Source organism: Rhinopithecus bieti, unplaced genomic scaffold (genome assembly GCF_001698545.2).
Source record: "Rhinopithecus bieti isolate Rb0 unplaced genomic scaffold, ASM169854v2 scaffold_51227, whole genome shotgun sequence".
NCBI lineage: Eukaryota > Metazoa > Chordata > Mammalia > Primates > Cercopithecidae > Rhinopithecus > Rhinopithecus bieti.
In genome coordinates, this window is record NW_016820844.1 from 158,342 (window position 1) to 180,919 (window position 22,578).

Below are 22,578 nucleotides of genomic sequence, written 5' to 3' on the forward strand. Positions count from 1 at the left end.
CAGCCTGGGCCGCGACAGAGCGAGACTCCGTCTCAAAAAAAAAAAAACAAAAAAAAAAAAAACAGCACAGCATTTGGCAACTTTTCCCCAAGATCATGGAGAAACGTCTCCAAGATTTTAGAACATTCTTGTTAAAATGTGATAAAATAACACTAGGATTAGTTAGGCACTAGTAAAAGAAATGAGTTATACTTTCAGGAAAAATGCTACTGCAAAAAAGGTAAGAGAAGGAAGAAGATGAGAAAAATCTGTCTTTGCAAGTCAAGAGAATGAATTTGCCTCAACACTATTATCCTCAGATGGTGAGAAGTTTTTGGTCCTGCTCTGAAGCCAGATCCCTCTCTTCTGGTACTAGAGCCAGCAAGTATGAAGACACACACACAGGATTTTCTCTTCATGTGAAGGGGCTGATGTGGTTAGAAAACAGAGGATTACCTGGTGGTTCCAGGACCCACGCTTGATGGAACAGATTAGCAGAGAAACTACAAGGTGTCAGGTAGTTTTATACTCTAAAGTTGGAGCCCTTCAGAATATTAGATTGCATATGTTAGGTTTTTTGAGTCATCCTTTTGTTTTATTGCAAACTTATTTGAGAAAAGAGAAAGGGGTTGGGAGAAAAGTAGGAGGGAGGGAGGAAGGGAGGGGAGAGGAAAGGATACATGGATGGAAAGAATGAATGAAAGCTTAAAACGGGTATCGGTATCTAATAAAAGAAAATCAGAACAAGTATATATACACTTGAAATATATATATTTCAGTGGTGGGAGGTTAGGTATATATGTTCTTGTGCTAACATTAATAAAAGCTCAGATATTACTCTTTAGTATGAAGGTGCTGATGTCTGATGAGAGTTGAACTCTGACTGAAGGCTCTTCCACAGTCATTACATTTGTATGGCTTCTCCCCAGTATGGATTCTCTGATGAATAATAAGGGATGAGCTTCGACTGAAGCCCTTTCCACACACTCTGCACTCGTGGGGCTTTTCTCCAGTGTGGATTCTCTGATGTTCTGTAAGAGATGAGCTTCGACTGAACACTTTCCCACAGTCACCGCACTCATAGGGGTTCTCCCCAGTGTGTGTTCTCTGATGTTCAATAAGCGATGAGATCCAACTGAAAGCTTTTCCACATTTACTGCATTCATAGGGATTCTCTCCAGTGTGTATTCGCTGATGCTGAATTATGGTTGAACGGTCACCGAAGGCTTTCCCACATTCATTACATTTGTAAGGCCTTTCTTGAGTATGAGTTCGCTGATGTTGACTAAGGTTAGTGCTTCGGCTAAATGCTTTTCCACATTCACTACATTCATATGGTTTTTCTCCAGTATGGATTCTCTGATGTAGACTAAGATGTGTGCTCCGACTAAAAGCTTTTCCACATTCATTGCATTCATAAGGTTTCTCTCCAGTGTGAGTTCTTTGATGATCAGTAAGATGTGTACTTCGGCTGAAAGATTTCCCACATTTGTTGCATTCAAAAGGCTTTTCTCCACTATGAATTCTACTGTGTACAAGAAGGTCTGATTGGTAACTAAAGGCTTTTTCACATTCATTGCATTTACAAGGTTTTCTTTGTGAGAAAAGTCTTTGGTGTTTAATTAAGTCTGAATTATCTTTGGAGTTTTTCCTAGATATTGGGGATCCATCTCCCTTTGGAATTTTCTGTTGTGTGTCAAGGTTTGGGCTTAGACTAAATTCACTGGATTCAGGGCCTCCATCCCCCATGAAAATTTCTTCAAGTGTCACTGACACTTTTCTGACCACTGTGTTCTCAAAACAGGATTTCTTCTGTGCAGAACATTTTGTCTGCCTTGATAAATGGCCTTTATTTTTATAGGCTTCTTCATTTGTAGGACCCTGAGCAGTATTCCCTCTGAGGCTTTCCATTGCTGACCTTGAAAACTCTAGTTTTTTGGAAACAGTCTGATTGGTGTTGATGCTTTGGTTCAGTTCAAATCCCTCTATCTGAAAGACATTTAAAGTGTAAATGTCACCTGTGTCTACTGTGGAGAGCAAAGAAAATAAACCAGCAGAGAAAAGACAACTAATTTGAATTCATGCATACTAGCAACTTTATATGAGGAGAAAACAAAAAAGGGTAGTGGAGGAGAACAAAGCCAGAAGAGATAAGAGGCAGAATTTTTGCACTGGGCATGGTGAACACAGAGACATCAAGAAATATCGAAAGAGTTATTGGGTAATATGCTAACCCAAACAAATGGAAATGAGCAGGTGTACCAGCTGATGACAGAGAGTTCGGGATTAAAAGGTAAAATGACCTTTTATGGTAGCTGATTAGCCATGGAAAATGAGAGCAAGGAGAAGGATGAGAAGAATCAAGACTCTCAAGCGTAGAAAAAAGAAATGGAAAAAGGAAAGATGACTTGATCAAGCCTGAATGCAACCATTTTCCTGGGATTGAAAGAGAGTAAAAATTTCAGAAATAATAACTACCACACTGCTCTTCCCATTTGCCTTTCAACCCTTCTTCCAATTATTATACTTCAGGTATTCTTCTAAAGAAGTCTACAGTCCTAGACTATCAGAGATTTAGCAGAACTTAGACATTATCTAGGCCAACCCACTCATCTGACAGATAGAAAACAGATTGAGTCACTTGCCTACATGACCCAACAAATTGCAAGGGCTTGGACTAGAACTCATCTCCTCAACATCAAATTGGTGGTCTTCTTATGACACTACTTACCTAGACAGGTATTTCTGGGCACTGCCCTCTTCAGCTTCCTGAAGATCCAACATCTACTGTTATTCTTCCTCCAACTGGGTGATAAAGTCCAATTCACATGCTGGGGTTCCTGCAGATTAGAAATGTTTTAATACAAGGCTGCTGGTGCTGAAGACAGAGCTATCCAGAGCTCAATCTCAGTGTTTTTATCTAAGAAAAGGTAGAGTGAGCTTTCACAGGGTCTATGGCAGGAGGGGCTGGAGAAAATGAGTCTCTGAAAGGGACTAAAATTAGATGCCAAAAGACGGGTTACATACACACACACAGGTTACATACAGAAACACATACACATCAGAATTACTTATGACACTTGTTACTCCAGATATCTGAACCTTGCTTTGGACCTAGCAAGTCTGATGGGGCCCAGGCATTTGTATTTTAATAAGTTCACGTGACTTGACAAGCTGAATGTCCAGAAAGAGCCTTAGAAATACAGTCTAGGTTGCTTGAACAAAGTGCTAACTTGGACTATCTTCTGCCCCCTAACATTCTTCTCACAGCAGGCAGGTATAAAATAGAAACTCAGCTTCCCATAGGACAGGCGGCCCCTTTTCTCTAAAGAGGGGTTGAAACTTCCCACAGATCTCAAGTTTCCCAGGTACTAGACAGTTAGCTTTCCCAGATGACTCTTGTTTAAAAAGCAAACACCTCACATTCATATTGCCTGGCACCAAGTAGTATGTTCATCTCCACACTGACAATGTTGTTTTCCACTTGTATTATAAGAAGTGAGAGCAACAGGGCAGCAAGGACCTCTCCTGGAACACCAACCTATCAGTGTCCAGCAGAATATCCTGGCTCCAGCGGCCTTTGTCAGGAAAATAAGAAGATCTGGGAACCTGTGCCTTTTCTTCTTGCCCATCCCTGGACTCTAAATTTCCTCATTAAAGCTTGTTTAACCCCTCCTCTTAATTAACTTGGAGCCCTTGTGTATTAAAGGAGGCAATGAACTGTATAACAGTTCCCCAAATATTTCTGCTCACAGCATAATTTGAGATCCATGAGATTAGGAAGTTAATCTGGCTTCATAAAACTCTTTCCTTTCTCATAGACTGGGACCTCTCAGATGTGGAGGTTAGCCTTGAAGGATATGTGCCAAGAAGCCATGCATGGAGAACCTCAAGTAACATGATGATGCCGTCTGTGTTCAGCTTTGCCAAGAATATGCCTTTCAACTGAAAATAGGGAAGATAAAAAGCCCTACTACTGGGATGATGCAGGAGTCAGAATTTCTTATCGTAGAATCTTACATTAAGATCCAATTGCTGTGGGGCGCAGTGGCTCATGCCTGTAATCCCAACTCTCTGGGAGGCCAAAGCGGGCAGATCACTTGAGGTCAGGAGTTCGAGACCAGCCTAGCCAACATGGTGAAACCCCGTCTCTACAAAAATTAGTTGGGCATGGTGATGCATGCCTGTAATCCCAGCTACTTGGGAGACTGAGGCTGGAGAATTGCTTGAACCTGGGAGGCAGAGGTTGCAGTGAGCCGAGATCGCAGCACTGCACTCCAGCCTGGGTGACAGAGTGAGACTCTGTCTCACACACACACACAAAAAGATCCAGTTGCATACTTTATGATGCCAACATTCCTAAATAGGAATTTGCCTTACTGCTACCGTGGCTGGCTTCCATTCTTGTAGCTCAGATCCTTAACCTCCTCCATTGTTATCTGATATGGTTTAGATGTTTGTTCCCTCCAAATCTCATGCTGAAATGTGATTCCTCCCCACCCTCCCCTGAAAAAAAGAAAAAAATGTGATTCCCAATGTTGGAAGATGGGAGATGATGGGATCGTGGAGGTAGATTCCTCCTGACTGGTTTAGCAGCATCCCCTTGGTGATAAGTGAGTTCTTGCTCAGTTAGTTCATGTGAGATTTAGTTGCTTAAAAGTTTGGGACCTCCCCTCCCTTGCAGTCTCTTGCCCCTGCTCTTACCATTTGACATGCTTGCTCCCCCTTTACCTTTCACCATAATTGGAAACTTCCTGAGGCCCTCTCCAGAAGCAGATGCTAGAGCAATGCTTGCACAGCCTGCAGAACTGTGAGCCAATTAAACCTCTTTTCTCTATAAATTACCCAGCCTCAGGTATTTCATTTCCATAGCAATGCAAGAATGGCCTAACACATTATTTTACTGTCAGTTCACTACTACCTTTCTCTTTTATTATAGTGATCCTCAAGATAGCATCCTAGGGAGACTTTGGGGGAATTTGTGAGGGTGTTTTGGGTTGTCACAATGATTGGATAGTACTATTTGAATTTAATGGGGGCCAGGGATTATAGATATTCCTGCAGAAAAAAGAACTGTCATTTATCCTACCTGACTTTCAAAAAAGTTGTTAATAGTTACCTGAAACTAAAACCTAATAACGCTTTATGCATACATACACCATTTTGCATAGCTTTAATATGTATTGGAAAATCAAGGAAATATACATTTCTTTCTTTACTTTTTTGAGACAGGGTCTCACTCTATCACCCAGGCTGGAGTGCCGTGGTACAATTACTATTCACTACAGCCTTGACCTCCCCAGGTTCAGGTGATCCTCTGACTTCAGCCTCCTAAGTAGCGGGACTACAGGCACACACCACCATGTATGGCTAATTTTTAATTTTATTTTGTAGAGATGGGGTTTCACCATGTTGCCCAGGCTGGCATCAAACTCCTGGGCTCAATTGATCTGTCCACCTCAGCCTCCCAAAATACTGGGATTACAGGCATGAGCCACCAAGTCCAGCCAAAATATACATTTTTTTGTTTCAATGTTATTAGGAATTTTTCACCATTTCAGGGAAGTAAAGCCACTTATGGTATTAGATTCACAAATATAATTCATAAATCAGGCTGCATTTGTAGTTGAATTCACAGTGGTTCTAATAGGTGTAAGCATCTATTTCATCCAGTCATTTACCTGCTGAAATGCATATTATTTGATTATAAATCATTTTCCTTTTCCTTCTCCTTCATATTATAGTTAAGGTAACATATTGATACTTTTGAAATTATTTCATAGGTAGGTAGTATTCATATGACATAAAATGAATTTTATTTCAGAATAGTAAAGGGAATGGTAGGTCTGAAGGGTAGAGAAATAATTCTCTAGTGCAATGGAACTAAAATATTGACAATTACATGATAGGTGAATACTGCATCTCCCAGTAGGTAAATTACAAAGCCTCTAAAGCTACTAAAGCAAAAGTTCTTGTCCCCAACAGAAGTCTCTGAAGATTTGAGAACACCCATACTGCCATAAGGTAATATGAGAACTAATGGGAATGTTGTACTTAGTGGAATATTACTACATTATTAAATATCATATCCCATTCTGGAGAAGAGAGATTATTAGGAAATATTTAGTTTTTGGAGGCAATATGAAAGCAGGGAGATCCAAAATTTGAAGATTTGTGCAAACTGTCTCACTAGAAGAACCCTGAAATATAGGATATCTAAAAGTAGGCTGAATATCCTGACAAGAGAAAGAACTATGACAGAGTTCTTGGATATGGCCAATTTGAAGTTCACTCTCATGCTTATTAATATTTTAATTATTGTCAAACTGTGCCAATTTGATATGAGACTATCTATAATCAACTAATGTGTTTATACTATGTATTAGGCTGTTCTTGCATTGCTATAAAGAAATACCTGAGGCTGGGTAATTTATAAAGGAAAGAGGTTTAATTGGCTCATGGTTCTGCAGGCTGTAAAAGCATGGTGTTGGCATCTTCTCAGCTTCTGGTGAGCCTTCAGGGAGCTTTTACTCATGACAGAAGGTGAAAGGGGAGCAGGCATATCACATGGTGAAAGCAGGAGCAAGGCAGGAGGGAGGGGCCACACACTTTTACACACCAGATCTCACGAGAACTCACTCATTATTGCAAGGACAGCACCAAGCCATGAGGGATCTACCTCCACGATCCAATCACCTCCCATAAAGCTTCACCTCCAACACTAGGGATTACAATTCAACATGAGATTTGATGGGGATATATATTCAAACCATATCATTCTGCTCTTGGCCCCCAAGTCTCATGTCCTCACATTGCAAAACATAATCAGTATTTTTAGGAGACTGCTCAACAGTACCCGAAAGTCTTAAGTCATTCTGGCATTAACTCAAAAGTCCCAAGTCCAAGTCCAAAGTCTCATCTGGAGATGAATTTCTTCCACCTATGAACCTGTACATCACAATTTATTTACTTCCAAGATACAATGGAGGTGCAGGCACTGGGTAAATACTCCCATTGTAAAAGGGAGAAATCAGCCAAAAGAAAGGGGCTACAGGCTCCATTCAAGCTCGAAATGCAGCAAGGCAGTCATTAAATCTTAAAGCTCCAAAATAATCTCCTATATGTCCCACATGTAGGGCACAATGGTGCAAGGGGTGGGTTCCCAAGGCCTTGGGCAGTTCCACTTCTGTGATTTTGCAGAATTCAGCCCCACATTGCTCTCCCAGGTTGTTGAGTGCCTGTGGCTTTTCCAAGCACAGGGTCTAAGCACAGGATCTACCATTCTGGGGTCTGCATGGTGGCTCCCTTCCCACAGCTCCACTAGGCAGTGCAGTGGGGACCCTGTGTGGGGCCTCCAACCCCACATTTCCCCTCCGGACTGCCCTAGTAGAGGTTCTCTAAAGGGGCTCTGCCCCTTACAGCAGGCTTCTGCCTGGACACCCAGGCCTTTTCATACATCCACTTAAATCTAGGCAGAGGCTGCCAAGCCTCCTTTACTCTTGCACTGTGCACATCCACAGGCTTAACACCACATGGAGGCCACCAAGGCTTACAGCTTCTACCCTCCAGAGCAGCAGCCTGAGCTGTACCTGGGCCCATTGGAACTATGGCTGGAGCCCAAGCAACCAGGATTTAGGAGCAGCCTCCTGGAGTGGTGCAGGGCAGTGGGACCCAGGATCTGGCCCTGAAATCCTTAAGTCCTCCTGGGTCTCTGAGCCTGTCATGGGAGGCATCGCCTCTTAGATCTCTGAAATGCCTTTCAGGCCTTTTTGCTGTTTTCTTGACTATTAGCACCTGGCTCCTTTTTAGTTTGCAAATCTCTCTAGTAATGGGTTGCTCCATGGCCTGCTTGAATTTCTCTCCTGAAAAAGCTTTTTAAAATCTTTTTTCTCTGCAAATTTTCCAAACTTTTATGCTCTGCTTTCCCTTTAAATATAACTTCCAACTTTAAGTCATTTCTTTCCTCCTACATCTGAGGACAGACAGACTGTTAGAAAGAGCCAGGCTACATCTTCCTTTGCTGCTTAAAAATTTCTTCTGACAGATACCCTAAATCAACACTCTGAAGTGCAAACTTCCACAGATCCCTAGGGCAGGGGCACAAGGCAGCCAAGTTCTTTGCTAAGGCATAACACATATAACCTTTGCTTTAGTTCCCAATAAGTTCCTCATTGCCATCTGAGACCTTGTCAGCCTGGACTTCACTGTCCATATCACTATCAGCATTTTTGTCACAAACATTTAACCAGTCTCTAAAACATTCCAAACTTTCCCTCATCTTCCCATCTTCTGAGCCCTCCAAACTCTTCCATCCTCTGCCTGTTACCCAGTTCCAAAGTTCCTTTCACATTTTTAAGTAACTTTATAGCCAAGCATGTGCCTCAGTACCAATTTGCTGTATTAGGCCATTCTTGCATTGCTATAAAGAAATACTTGAGGCTGGGTAATTTATAAAGAGAATAGGTTTAATTGGCTCACAGTTCTTCAGGCTGTACAACCATGGTGCTGGCATCTGCTCAGCTTCTGGGGAGACCTCAGGGAGCTTTTACTCATGGTGGAAGGCAAAGGGGCATCAGGCACATCACATGGCAAAAGCAGGAGAAAAGAGAGGTGGAGAGGTACCACACACTTTTTCCCTTATTTTTTTTTTTTTTTTTTTTTTTTTGGACAGGAGTATGCTCTGTCCACCACAGGCTGGAGTGGCAGTGTGCCTGGATCTCATGGCTCACCTGCAGGCTCCGCCTCCCGGGTTTTTTTACGTCGCATTCTCTCTGCCTCAGCCTCTCCGATGTAGCTTGGGACTAGCATCGGTCGGGGCGGCCCGCCACCTGCATCGCCCGGGCATAGTTTTTTGTATTTTAAGTAGAGAAAGGGTTTCACCGTATTAGCCAGGATGGGTTTCGATCTCCTGACCTCGTGATCCCCCTCCGCCGTCCCCAAAGTGCTGGGATTACAGGCTTGAGCACCGCGCCCGGCCGGTACCACACACTTTTACACAACCAGATCTCATGAGAACTTATGCATTATCGCAAGAACAGCACCAAGCCCTGAGGTATTGACCTGTAAGATCCAATCACCTCCTGTCAGGTCCCATCTCCAACATTTGGGATTACAATTCAACTTGAGACTTGGTGGAGACACATATCCAAGCCATATCATACTGTATAGTGCAAGAGTCTCAAAGTGTAGTTGGTTTTTTCATTTCAAATAAGCTCATTATATATACAACTGTATTATGCATTAGATGTGTTAGAGTATGTGACACATATGATAGACAGATACAAACTCCACTAGGGAAACTTTCTACCTAGAAAAAATAAAGAACTTGTGAAAGGAATCCAGAAATGGCCTTTCTTTGGGCCTGTCTATTCTAAGAATTTTATGAATATTGACTCATTTATTCTTCACAATAACTCTGTGAGAGGGGAATTATTATTCCCGCAATACAAATAAATAGTGTAAGTACAGAGAAGTTAAGTAATTTGGCACAAGGCCAAGTAATAAATCCTAGATTCAAACTCATTATACCATACAGTATGTGTTGCTTCTCAACAGACAGGGAAAGAATGCCTGAGTCACACTTTCTGTTTAGGGGCCTGTAAATGGCCAAGAAACTAAACTCCACTGATGTCAGAAGGATATCAGCATGACCTTGACTTCAGAGTGGCGTAGGGGTATAGAGAGTGATGACCTCCCAGAGCCAGTCCCTGAAACGCTGCAGTAAATCTCAGCCACACTAACAGCCCTATCTGTGTAACCTATGGAGTAAAGTCTCTGGCCTTGGCCGGGCATGGTGGCTTATGCCTGTAATCCCAGCATTTTGGGAGGCTGTGGTGGGCAGATCACCTGAGGTCAGGAGTTTGAGACCAGCCCAACATGGTGAAACCCAGTCTCTACTACAAATATAAAAATTAGCCAGTCGTGGTGGCACGCACCTGTAGTGCCAGCTACTCAGGAGGATGAGGCAAGAGAATCGCTTGAACCCAGGAGGTAGAGGCTGCAGTGAGCCAAGACTGTACCACTGCACTCCAGCCTGGTTGACAGAGCAAGACTCCATCATCTCAAAAAAAAAAAAAAAAAAAAAAAGTCTCTGGCCTCCACTGAAGTGCAAGTGGCATCCTCAGCACAATTCAGGGAAACATCAGATAGAGGCCCAGAGCTATAGGCACTGACTAGGTAAGCTGGATTTTGGTTATAGCTCCATTGGTAGCTATATAGAAAACGGGAAAATAAACAATCTGGTTTTGTGTCTCCTCACCTGAAAAATGAAGATGCTGGACTTGATTTGTCCAAAGCTATCTGATACCCAGTAGTTTGACTTTAGATCCCAAATTTTGAGGCACAGAGCCATCTGCCTAGACTAAGGGGAGAGAACTACAATGAATCTACTCTTTTTCAAATCCTCAGAGACATGTAAGATCTCAAGGTCCATATTTCAGATGAAACCATTCAAGAAATAGGCCAAAAAAAGCCTGTGTTCATTAATTAATCTAATGATGAATTAGAGTGAGGGAGTGTTGAAGATATTAAGAACAGTCAACAGCCAAATAAAGAATAGTCCCCTTGGCAAAATTTGGCAGACTCATCTAAGAAGGGATGAATGTGTCTCTGCTTGCCAAGATGGAACACACTTTCAGAAAAGAGAGAAGAATACTTAATTCATGTGGAATATGGATCTTATGGAGAGGTAGACAGTTGCCTTTCCATCATCTGCCTCCACTTGGTTTTATTTTTAATGAAAGGCAGAAATGGGCAAAGGTCATATTCTAAGGCATCCAGAACCTCTGTCTAGTAATGTCCACATCTAGTCCTGTTGAATGCAACCCTAAGGATTAGAAGTAAAATGATTGGGAGGCCGAGGCGGGTGGATCACCTGAGGTCAGGAGTTCAAGACCAGCCTGGCCAATATGGTGAAACCCCATCTCAACTAAAAATACAAAAAAATTAGCTGGGCGTGGTGGCAGGCCCTGTAATCCCAGCTACTTTGGGAGGCTGAGGCAGGAAAATCGCTTGAACCCAGGAGGTGGAGGTTGTAATGAGCCAAGATAGTACCACGGCACTCCAGCCTAAGCAACAAGAGTGAAACTCTGTCTCAAAAAAAAAAAAAAAAAAGTAAAATGAATGCCCAAAGTAATCCTATCTCCTCTCAGATATAAAGAAAATGACAATGGACACTTATGTCTGGGTTTCATCTTTTATGATAAAAGACAGATCTGAACCAAATCCAAACTTTCTCTAAACTCTTTAGGTGATCCAACCTCTTTGACATTCTCTTCATATGGGGTATGAGTTCAAAGACACTATGACACTAGTCTCCTTACTTCTTCCTGAGGGTCAAAATAGAAGACAGATGACACTGCTTACAGCTGCGCTTCCTTGGTCAAGTCACCTTTCTGAAAACTCTTGCCCCACATTATAAAACACCATTACTAGCATGGGCTTGTCTTTTCTCACAAAGCTTTTGTGAATACTGCAAGTTAAACTATGGCAAAACATTTACAATAAAGAATGATATATAGTATAAGGGAGATGATGCTATTGCTGTGCTCATCTCACATCAATGAATTTGAAAACTGTGATGGTATATGTTTAAGGAAAGATGCTGTCAGAGGATTTATGAGGCTCCCTTCAGCAGCTGCTGCTCTAGAGCATGGAGAGATGCATTCTTTTTCCTGGCTTTGGAGGATGTATATAAGATGGGAAAGGGAAGACTAATGGATGTGACAAAAGTTTCAGGGATAGCCCCCAAACATATTTCAGAGAGGCCAGGAGGTTAGGGCCTGTCTCCACAATGTTAGGCCCATATCTTTTTCCAGAGTCCATTCAAGGGATTCCTCCCTCTTGATGTGGAAAGTTGCCGCTCCTTTTATCCTTTCTTCTTCATACTTTTATTATTTGAGTCACCTTACTGCTCTCTGGATACTGTATTCCCACAAAATCATTATTCTCTTAAGTGGTCACAACATGCTGCAGCCCTAGCCAACCTGGTGGTTTGCTATTCCTTTATGTGACTCTAACTTTCCAGCACTAACAGCGCTGGCCACCACTGTTACCCTAATTATCTAAAATTGTTTTGACATTGCCAGTCTGTCCTATAATCAATTCCTGATCCAGGGATAATTCTCCTTTATTTTCTACCCCCTTCAGAAGGAAGAAGGTTTTGAAGAGTCTGGAATAGGGCTTCTCTGGGTGCTTTGTTTTGTGGCACTAGGTTGATTGCTTCCTGGAGCCTTTGCCAATCCACAAAGCAATCAGCAGAAGTGCCTAGGCAGCCTCAGTTTAACCACAGAATAGAGAAAATCTTGTCCTACCAAAGGTGATCTTCAGGTAACAATGTTCACAGAAATTGGTTCAAAGCACAAACTCACACATAAAGCACAAATTCACACACAAAGATCCACAGTAACTGTCAATACACCTACAACAAATAATGAACAACTACTTTATTCAAGTACCAACCTTCATCACCAGAACCAAAAACTAAGGACTGGCACTCACTAGCCTCTGTAACTTAAGCAAGTAATTCCTTTTTTTTTTTTTTTTTTTTTTTTGGTGCAGGGGAACGGAGTTTCACTCTTGTTGCCCAGGCTGGAGTGCAATGTAGTGGTCTCGGCTCACTCCAACCTCCGCCTCCTGGGTACAAGTGATTCTCCTGCCTCAGCCTCCCGAGTAGCAGGGATTACAGGCACGCGCCACCACTCCCACCCAATTTTTGTATTTTTAGTAGAGAAGGGGTTTCACCATATTGCCCAGGCTGGTCTCGAACTCCTGACCTCAGATAACTCGCCTGCCTTGGCCTCCCAAAGTGCTGGGATTACAGGCGTGAGCCACTGCCCCCCGCCGAGCAAATACTTCATCTCTCTGTGCCTCAATTTCCTTATCTGTAACATGGGGATAATAATAGTACACTATTTCATAGGGTTGATGCAAGGATTAAATGAATTAATGCAGGTAAAAACTCTTGGAGCAATGCCTGCACTCAGTAAGCACCAGGGAAACACCCCAGTACCGAAGCCCTCCCTCGCCCAGCTAGAGGGGAAGCAGGGTGCAACCCTGCTCTTTCTCATCTCCCAGGGATACACTCGGGGAAAACCACTGGCTGTCACTGCCGCAGAGGAACTAGGCTGGCCCGCCCATGAGACGAGCGCTGGGGGCCCTCTCGACCCCTAGCCACGCAGCGTCCCAACCGTGGAGGTACCTCCTGACCCGACCTGCAGCCAAACCACCCGCGACCCTTTCGCCCGTTTCCTTCGAAGAAACCGTGTTTCCACTTTCCAGAACCTCCAAGAACACCCACCTTGGTCCCGGGGCCCTGTAAGCCCCGTTCACCGGCCGCCTCCGGCCGAGTACCCCGACACACCCCGGGCGTATCCCGCACTTGGAGCGGAACCTGAGTGCGCGGGGCTTGGGGAAGTCGGAAGGATTAAAGAGAAACCCACGCGTCGAATCGCTGCTCCAGCGCCCATAAGGTTTCCTAGGATCACAGGCAGTCTCCCACTTAGGTTGCTGCTGATCATGCTCTGCTCGGTATGCGGGGCCAGGCATTGTCTGAGCAGTCGCTTGGACCTAAGTCTCCTGACGCCGACGACCAGTTGCAAAACAGAGACCACACTGAGAATGGGCAACGTATCAGCGGCGGTCGCAGCGCTGCGCCTGCGCCCGAGAGCCAGCGATAGCAGGGCTGTGCTGGGATTCACTTTCCTGAAGGTTTTTGCAAAGCCCCTCCCCTGGTATGTGAGAGGCTGAGAGGTTGGTGCTAGAGGCAAGAGGAGGGGGGTCTGCGAGAGATACCGAAGACCACCTTAATACACTACAAAGTATAGCCTACACCGGTGGTTCATAGAGTTTTAAATAGCGTGCACAAATAAATCAAGCGAGCTTGTTAAAATACAGCTTCACAAGATTTACACTCCGAGACTGACTCACTGGCCTGGAACACTGCATTTTCAACGGGCATCCCAGATAATTCTGATGCAGGTGGTCTCTCCAAAATGGCTGCGTTGCACAATCTAGATGCTTAAAAACTGTTAAATGCAAGACACGTCTCTAATTTCACCAAAAGAAAAAGATGAATAAAATCAGGACACTACCATAATCTAGTAGATTTTTTAAAATTCCAGGTAATTTTAATATAAGGTAATGAAGTTGCACAATGTGCCCTGGGAGTTCAGAGTAGGGGAAACTTATGGAACGAGGGACATTGGAGTGGTTTAAATAATGGAAGATTTAATGGAAAACATAGCGGAGGGCAACCTTACAAATAGTTGAGGAACTAGAAGAGTGGAACGCGTGTGCGAAACTGCAGATCTGATATATGACAGCTGTGCACAAGTACCATAGAAACATCAAGTAAGTATAAAGCATGAGCCTTGAAGTACAAAGGAGCAGGATCCAAATTATAAGCAGGAAGAAGCAGGATCCAAATTATAAAGCTGGAAAGAATTAGATAAAATCTAATTTTATCATTTCCTATTTTTAAAAATTAAAAATACTTTCAAACTGTGGTAAACTACGCATAACATTAAAGTTACCATTTTAAAGTCATACAATAAAGTTTTTAGTGTATTCACAACAGCACCATCACTATCTAATTCTAGAACATTTTCATCATCCCTAAAAATGCCCATTGAGCAGTCTCTATTCCCTGCTCCCCACAGTCCCTGGTAACCTTTATTTTATATTATGTTTCTATGAATTTGCCTGTTCTAGATATGCCGTATAAGTAAAATAATACAATATTTGTCCATTTATTTCTGGATTATTTTAATTAGCATAATATTTTCAAGGTTCATTCATATTGCAGCATGTATCCTTCATGCCTTTTAATGGCTAAATAATATTCCATTGTGTATATGTGTGTGTTTATACATAAACAGTGTATAAATATAAATACATAATATTTTGTTTATCCATTCATCTCTTGTTGAACACTTGGGTGGTTCCCGCCTTTTGGCCATTGTGAATAATGCTGCTATGAACATTGGTGTACAAGTATCTGAGTCACTGTTTTCAATCCTTTGGGTATACACCTAGGCGTTGAATTGCTAAATCATATGGTAATTCTGTGATCAGCTTTTTTGAGGAACCATCAAACTGTTTTCCATAACGACTGCATCGTTTTACATTCCCATCGGCAGTGCAGGAGGGTTCTAGTTTCTCCACATCTTTGCCAACACTTGTTAACTTCCGTTTTGTTGTAGTTGTTGTATTACAGCCATCCTAATGGGTATGAAGCTTTATCTCATTGTGGCTTTGATTTGCATTTCCCTAATGGCTAGTGATGTTGAGCATCTTGTCATGTGCTTATTTGTATGTCTCTTTTGGAGAAATGTCTGTTCAAATCCTTTGCCTATTTTGAAGTAGATTTTGTTGTGTTGCATAAGTTTTTATATATTCCAGATATTAATTCTTCTTCAGATATATGATTTGCAAATATTTTCTCCCATTCTGTGAAGTTTTTCTCTCTTTTGATAGTGTCCTTTGATGCATAAAACTTTTGATTTTGATCAAGCTCAATTTATTTTATCACCTGTGCCATACTTGAAAATTACTTTCTCTAAGAAAGATTTTTATGTTTTCTGCTAAGAGATTTATAATCTCTTATAAATTTTTTACTTCTTAAATTTAAGTCCTTGATCCATTTTGGGTTAATTTTTGTAGATGGTGTAAATACTACAACTTTATTGTTTTGCATTTGGATATCCAGTTTTTCCAGCACCATTTGTTGGAAACACTGTCCATTTCCCATTGAATGGTCTTGGCACTTGTTGAAAATCCATCAACCATATATGCGAGGTTTATTTCTGGGCTCTCTTTTCTGTTTTATGGGTCTATATACCTATTCTCCAGCACCACACTCTTTAGGTTACTGTAGGCTTGTGTAAAGTTTTCAAATTATGAAGTGTGTGTCTTTAAACTTTATTCTTTTCTTCAAGGTTTTCATTGGTTATTCAGGGTAATTTTCCATATGAATTTTAGGATGGGATTTTCTATTTCTGCAAACAAAGGTTGAAATTTTATAAGGAATACATTGGAATGAATCTGTATATCAAATCAGGTATTTTTTTTTTTTTTTTTTTTTTTTTTTTTTTTTTTTTTTTTGAGACAGAGTCCTCGCTCTGTTGCCCGGGCTGGATGTGCAGCGGCCGTATCTCAGCTCACTGCAAGCTCCACCTCCCGGGTTTACACCATTCTCCTGCCTCAGCCTCCCGAGTAGCTGGGACTACAGGTGCCCACCATCTCTCCCGGCTAGATTTTTGTATTTTTTAGTAGAGACGGGGTTTCACCGTGTTAGCCAGGATGGTTTCGATCTCCTGACCTCGTGATCCGCCCGTCTCGGCCTCCCAAAGTGCTGGGATTACAGGCTTGAGCCACCGCGCCCGGCCATCAGATAGTATTATCATCTTATCAATCGTTAGCCTTCCAACCCATGAACATGGGATGTCTTTCCAATATTTAGGTCTTCTTTAATTTCTTCAAGTAATGTCTTGCAGTATTCAGTGTACAGATCTTTCACTTCCTTGGTTAAATTTATTCCTAGGTGTTTTTATGCTATTTCTAATATGTATGTATTCATTGCCATAAATTCCTCCTAAGCACTGCTTTCACAGCATTCCATAAATTTTGCTAAGTTGTGTTTTCATTTTCATGTAGTTCAAAGTATCTTTTAATTGCTCTTGGCATTTTTTCTTTGACCCATGTATTATTTGGAAGTGTATTGCTTAATCTCCAAGTATTTGGGAGATTTTCCAATGAGCTTTCTGTTATTGATTTCTAGTTAAATCTATTGTCATCTGAGATAAGTCACTGTATAATTTCTATTCTTTTAAATTTATTAAGGTATGTTTTACAGCCCAGAACATGGTCTATATTGATTAATTTTCCATGTGAGTTTGAGAAGAAAGAGTATTCTGCTGTTGTTGGATGAAGTCTAAGATGGCCATTATATCCAGTTGATTGATGATGTTGTTGATTTCAACTATATCCTTACTGATTTTCTGCTTCCCGGATCTGCACATTTCTGATAAAGAATATTTGAGATTTCTGTGACAGTAGATTCATCTCTTCCTTCTTGAAGTTCTATCAGTTTTTGCCTCATGTATTTTGAAAGTCTGGTTTTAGGTGCATACACATTAAGGATCATATCTTCTTAGAGAATTAACCCCTTTCTCATTACATAATTCCCCTTTTTATTCCTCATAGCTCTCCTTGCTTTGAAGTCTGCTCTGTCTGAAGTTAATATAGCTACTTCTGCTCTCTTTTGATTAGTGTTAGTATGGTATAACTTTATTGATTTACTTTTAATCTATATGTGTCTTTATCTTTAAAGTGAGTTTCCTATAGACAACATATATTATTTCTTCACAATCTCTGCCTTAAAATGGTGCATTTAGACCACTGATGTTGAAAGTATTATTGATATAGTTGGATTAATACCTACTATGCTTGTTAACTGTTTTCTATTTGTTGCCTTTGTTCTTATTTTTGTCTACCGCTTTTTTCTGACTTTTTTGTTTTAATTGAACCCTTTATATGATTTTATTTTTCTTCTTTATTAGCATATTAGGTATACTTCTTTTTTCTAAGTGGTTAATCTAGAGTTTGCAATATATATTTACAACTAATCTGAGTCCACTCTCAAATAACACTATAAAGCTTCATGGGTAGTATGGCAAGAACCTTATAATAAAAAAAAATTCTTGTTTTTTTTTTTTTGAAATGGAGTCTCACTCTTGTTGCCCAACCTGGAGTGCAGTGACATGATCTTGGCTCTCTGCAACTTCCACTTCCCATGTTTAGGCTTCTCCTGCCTCAGCCCCCTAAGTAGCTGGGATTACAGGTGCCCGCCACCACGCCCGGCTGTTGTGGGAAGTCAGGGACCCCAAATGGAGGGACCGGCTGAAGCCATGGCAGAAGAATATAAATTGTGAAAGTTTCATGGACATTTATTAGTTCCCCAAATTAATACTTTTATAATTTCTTATGCCCGTCTTTACTGCAATCTCTGAACATAAATTGTAAAGATTTCACGGACACTTCTCCAATCAATGCCCTTGTGATTTCCTATGCCTGTCTTTAATCTCTTAATCCTGTTATCTTCATAAGCTGAGGAAGATGTATGTCGCCTCAGCATGCTGTGATGATTGTGTTAACTGCACAAATTGTTTGTAGAGCATGTGTGTTTGAACAATATGAAATCTGGGCACCTTGAAAAAAGGACAAGATGACAGCAATGTTCAGGGAACAAGGGAGATAACTTTAAACTCTGACTGCCAGTGAGCCCGGTGGAACAGAGCCATATTTCTCTTCTTTCAAAAGCAAATAGGAGAAATATCACTGAATTCTTTTTCTCAGCAAGGAACATCCCTGAGAAAGAGAATGTGTCCCTGAGGGGAGGCCTCTAAAATGGCCACTTTGGGAACAGCTGTCTTTTACCGTCATAGACAAAGGGATCAAATAAGCCCCGGTCTCCCTTAGCGCTCCCAGACTTATGAGGACGAGGAAATTCCCGCCTAATAAATTTTGGTCATACGGGTTGTCTGCTCTCAAACCCTGTCTCCTGATAAGATGTTATCAATGACAATGTGTGCTTGAAACTTCATTAGCAATTTTAATTTTGCCCCATCCTGTAGTCCTGTGATCTCACCCTGCCTCCATTTGCTTTGTGATATTTTATTACCTTGTGAAGCATGTGATCTCTGTGACCCACACCCTATTCGTATACTCCCTCCCCTTTTGAAAATTGCTAATAAAAACGTGCTGGTTTTACGGCTCAGGGAGCATCATGGAACCTGCAGAAATGTGATATCTCCCCCGGACACCTAGCTTTATAATTTTTCTCTTTTGTACTCTTTCCCTTTATTTCTCAGACCAGCCGACACTTAGGGAAAATAGAAAAGGACCCGCTTTGAATATCGGAGGTGGGGTTCTCCCGATACCCAGCTAATTTTTGTACTTTTAGTAGAGATGGGGTTTCGCCATGTTGGCCAGGCTGGTCTTGAACTCCTGACCTCAGGTGATCTGCCTGCCTTGGCCTCCCAAAGTGCTGGGATTACAGACGTGAGCCACAGCGCCTGGCCAATAACAAAATAATTCTAATTTCTTCTTTCTGTTCCTTGGTTCATTGCTGTCACTCATTTTGCATATACAGAAGTATACATAAGAGTGTGTGTATATGTAATTGAATATACATAATATATCATTGAATAAATACATTGTTGTTATTATTTTGAACAAACTTTTAGGTCAATTAAAAATTGGCTGTACTACATCAACTAAGAATAAGAAAATGTTTTATTTTACCTTTATTCATTATCTTTTTTTTTTTTTTTTTTTGAGATAGAGTCTCACTCTGTCGCCCAGGCTTGAGTGCAGTGGTGTGATCTTGGCTTACTGCACCCTTCGCTTCCCAGGTTCAAGCAATTCTTGTGCCTCAGCCTCCTGAGTAACTAGGGTAACAGGCATGCACCAACAAACCAGGCTAATTTTTGTATTTTTAGTAGAGACAGGGTTTCACCATGTTGGCCAGGCTGGTCTTGAACTGCTAGCCTCAAGTAATCTGCCCACCTCTGCCTCCCAAAGTGCTGGGATTACAGGCTTGAGCCACCACACCAGGCCCATGTTATATACATATATATATATATTTCCAAGTTTCTAGCTTCTGTTATTGTCCTTCTCCCTAAAGAAGTTATATTAACATTTCATGCAGGACAGGTCTACTGGCAACAAATTCCTTCAACTTTTGTTTCTCTGAGAAAGTCTTTATTTTTCCTCAACTTTCGAAGGATAATTTTTTCAGAGTACAGAATAGGTGGTTTTTAATCTGTAAACACTTAAATATTTCACTCCACTCTCTTCTTCCTTGCATGGTTTCTGAGAAGTCAAATGTAAATCTTATCCTTACTCCTCTATATATAAGCTGTTTTTTCCCCTCTATGGCTTCTTCCAGGATTTTTCTTTAATTTTGATTTTCTGTAGCTTAAAAATATTATCCCTAGGTGTTCTGGACTAAATGTTTGTGTCTCCCCAAAATTTATAAGTTGAAACCCTACCCCTCAATGTGGTATTATTAAGAGATGGGGCCTTTAGGAAGTAACATAGATTAGATGAGGCCATGTGGGTGGGGCCCTCATTAATAGGATTAGTGCCCTTATTAGAGTCATGAGAGAGCTTATTTCCTTTCTCTGCTCTCCACTGTGTGAAGATACAAGAGCTTGGCAGTCTGCAACCCAGAAGAGGGCCCTCACCCAAATCCAATTATGTTGTCGCCCTGATCTCAGATTTTCAGAACCCAGAGGTGTAAGAAATAAATTTCTTTTGTTGATAACAAATTATCATCACCTTGTCTATGATAATTTGTTATAGTGACTCAAACTGACCAAGCCACTAGGTGTAGTTTTTTTAGGCATTTATTTTGCTCAGTGTTCTCTAAGCCACTTTGATCTGTGGTTTGATATCTGACATTAATTTGGGAGAATTCTCAGTCATTATTGTTTCAAATATTTTTTTCTCTTTCTTTATTCCTTCCTTCCCCACCCCCTGTCTTTGTCTCTCTCTCTCTCGGTGTCTTTCTTCTTTTTTTTGTATTCCTATCATACATATGTTATACCTTTTTGTAGTTGTCCTGGTCCTTAAATATTCTGTTTTTTTTTCAGAATTTGTTCTCTTTGCTTTTCAGTTTTGTGTTTGATTTTTTTTTTTTTTTTTTGAGACAGGGTCTGACTCTGTTGCCCAGGCTGGAGTACAGTGGCACAGTATCAGCTCACTGCAACTTCTGCTTCCTGTGTTCAAGCCATTCTCCAGTCTCAGCCTCCTGAGTAGCTGGGACTACAGGCATGCACCACCACTCCCAGCTAATGTTTGTATTTTTGGTAGAGATGGGGTTTGACTATGTTGGCCAGGCCAATCTTAACCTCCTGACCCCAAGTGATCTGCCCACCTTGGCCTCCCAAAGTGCTGGGATTACAAGTGTGAGCCACTGTGTTCAGCCTGCTTTTCAATTTTGATGCTTTCTATTAGGATAAACATCAAGATCAGAGATTCTTTTTTTTTTGCTATGTCTGGTCTACCAGTAAGGCCATCAAAATCATTTTCATTTCTGTTACAGTGCTTTTGATCTCTAGCATTTCTTTCTGGTTCTTAGAATTTATATCTCTATGCTTTCATTACCTATCTATTCTTGTATGGTATCTACTTTACCCATCAGAGACTTTAGCATCTTAATCTTCTTAATCATGGTTGTTTCAAATTTCTGGTATGAGAATTCTAACATCCTTACCATATGTGAGTCTGGTTCTGATGCTTGCTCTTCCTCTTCAAACTGTCTGTGTGTATTTGTTTTTGTTTTGTTTTATGTTTTACCTTTTTCACACGCCTTGTATTTTCTTGATATCTGCAAATGCTGTGCTGAGTAAAAGAACTGCTGCAAATAGGCCATTTAGTTTTGCTTTTTTTTTTTTTTTTTTGAGACAGAATTTCCCTCTTGTTGCCCAGGCTGGAGTGCCATGGCGCAGTCTCAGCTCACTGCAACCTCTGCCTCCCGAGTTCAAACGATTCTCCTGTCTCAGCCTCCTATAATGATAAATCAGTCTCCTGAGTAGCTGGGATTACTGGCACCCATCACTATGCCTGGCTAATTTTTGGTATTTTTAGTAGAGATGGGGTTTCACCATGTTGGCCAGGCTGCTCTTGAACTCCTGATGTCAGGTGATCTGCTTGCCTCAGCCTCCCAAAGTGCTGGGATTATAGGCATGGGCCACCGCCCCCGGCCTTTTTTTTTTTTTTTTTTTGAGATGGAGTCTTGCTCTGTCACCCAGGATGTAGTGGCCCAATCTCGGCTCACTGCAACCTCTGCCTTCTGGATTCAAGCAATTCTACCTCAGCCTTCTGAGTAGCTGGGATTACAGGTGCACGCCACCGTGGCCCAGCTAATTTTTGTATTTTTAGTAGAGACAAGGTTTCACCATGTTGGCCAGGCTGGTCTCACTGACCTCAGGTGATCCGCCTGTCTTGGCCTCCTAAAGTGATGGGACTACAGGTGTGAGCCACCACACCCAGCCTAAAACATTTTTTGAGACAGAGTTTTGCTCTGTCACCTAGGCTGGAGTGCAGTGGCATGGTCATGACTCACTGCACCCTCCACCTCCTGGGTCAAGCAATCGTCCCACATCAGCCTCCTAAGTAGCTAGGACTACAGTCACATACCACCATGCCTGACTAGTTTTTCTGCATAGACAAGATCTTAACTATGTTGCCCAGACTGGTCTTGAACTCCTGGGCTCAAGCAACCATCCCTAGGCCTTTAGAAATGTGGTATCAAGGTATAGGGGAAAGGGAAGCATTCTATAGTTCTTTGAGTAGGTCTCAGTCTTTTGGTCAGTCTATATCTCTGGATTGGAAACCTCACACCTTTCTCAGTTTCCCCTACCTCCCTTTGATGGGACAGGATGACTAGAGTGGGCTAGAGTTGGGTATTTCCCTTCTTTCATGTGGGAGGCTAGAGATGACTGGAGTTGGGTATTTCTGTTTCCCAAAGTCTATTAGGCCCTGATAAAAGCCCAGCAGGTTAGGCTCTGGTTAAATAGTTTTTTTTTTTTTTTT

The 22,578-nt window shown here is 41.6% G+C and overlaps 1 protein-coding gene and 1 long non-coding RNA gene across 3 annotated transcripts in view; one reads left to right on the forward strand and one right to left on the reverse strand.

The window, feature by feature from the left end:
* Nucleotides 1–4,031, forward strand: part of LOC108520560 (uncharacterized) — a 24,234-nt gene extending 20,203 nt beyond the window's left edge. Inside the window, exon 3 of the long non-coding RNA XR_001882937.1 lies at nucleotides 3,801–4,031. This is a non-coding gene — a long non-coding RNA (uncharacterized LOC108520560). The remainder of the gene's footprint in view (nucleotides 1–3,800) is intronic.
* ZNF391 (zinc finger protein 391) overlaps nucleotides 57–22,578 on the reverse strand; it is a 29,294-nt gene continuing 6,772 nt past the window's right edge. The window contains exons 1-3 of one of the 2 annotated variants that reach the window (XM_017859996.1): nucleotides 13,277–13,718; nucleotides 2,711–2,819; nucleotides 57–1,968 (exon numbers count right to left, since the gene is read on the reverse strand). In XM_017859996.1, the coding sequence (XP_017715485.1) occupies nucleotides 814–1,890 (1,077 nt within the window). In that variant the 5' untranslated portion in view covers nucleotides 1,891–1,968; nucleotides 2,711–2,819; nucleotides 13,277–13,718 and the 3' untranslated portion in view covers nucleotides 57–813. Of the gene's footprint in view, nucleotides 1,969–2,710; nucleotides 2,820–13,276; nucleotides 13,719–22,578 lie in introns of those variants that run through there. The other variant, XM_017859997.1, reaches the window with a different exon arrangement.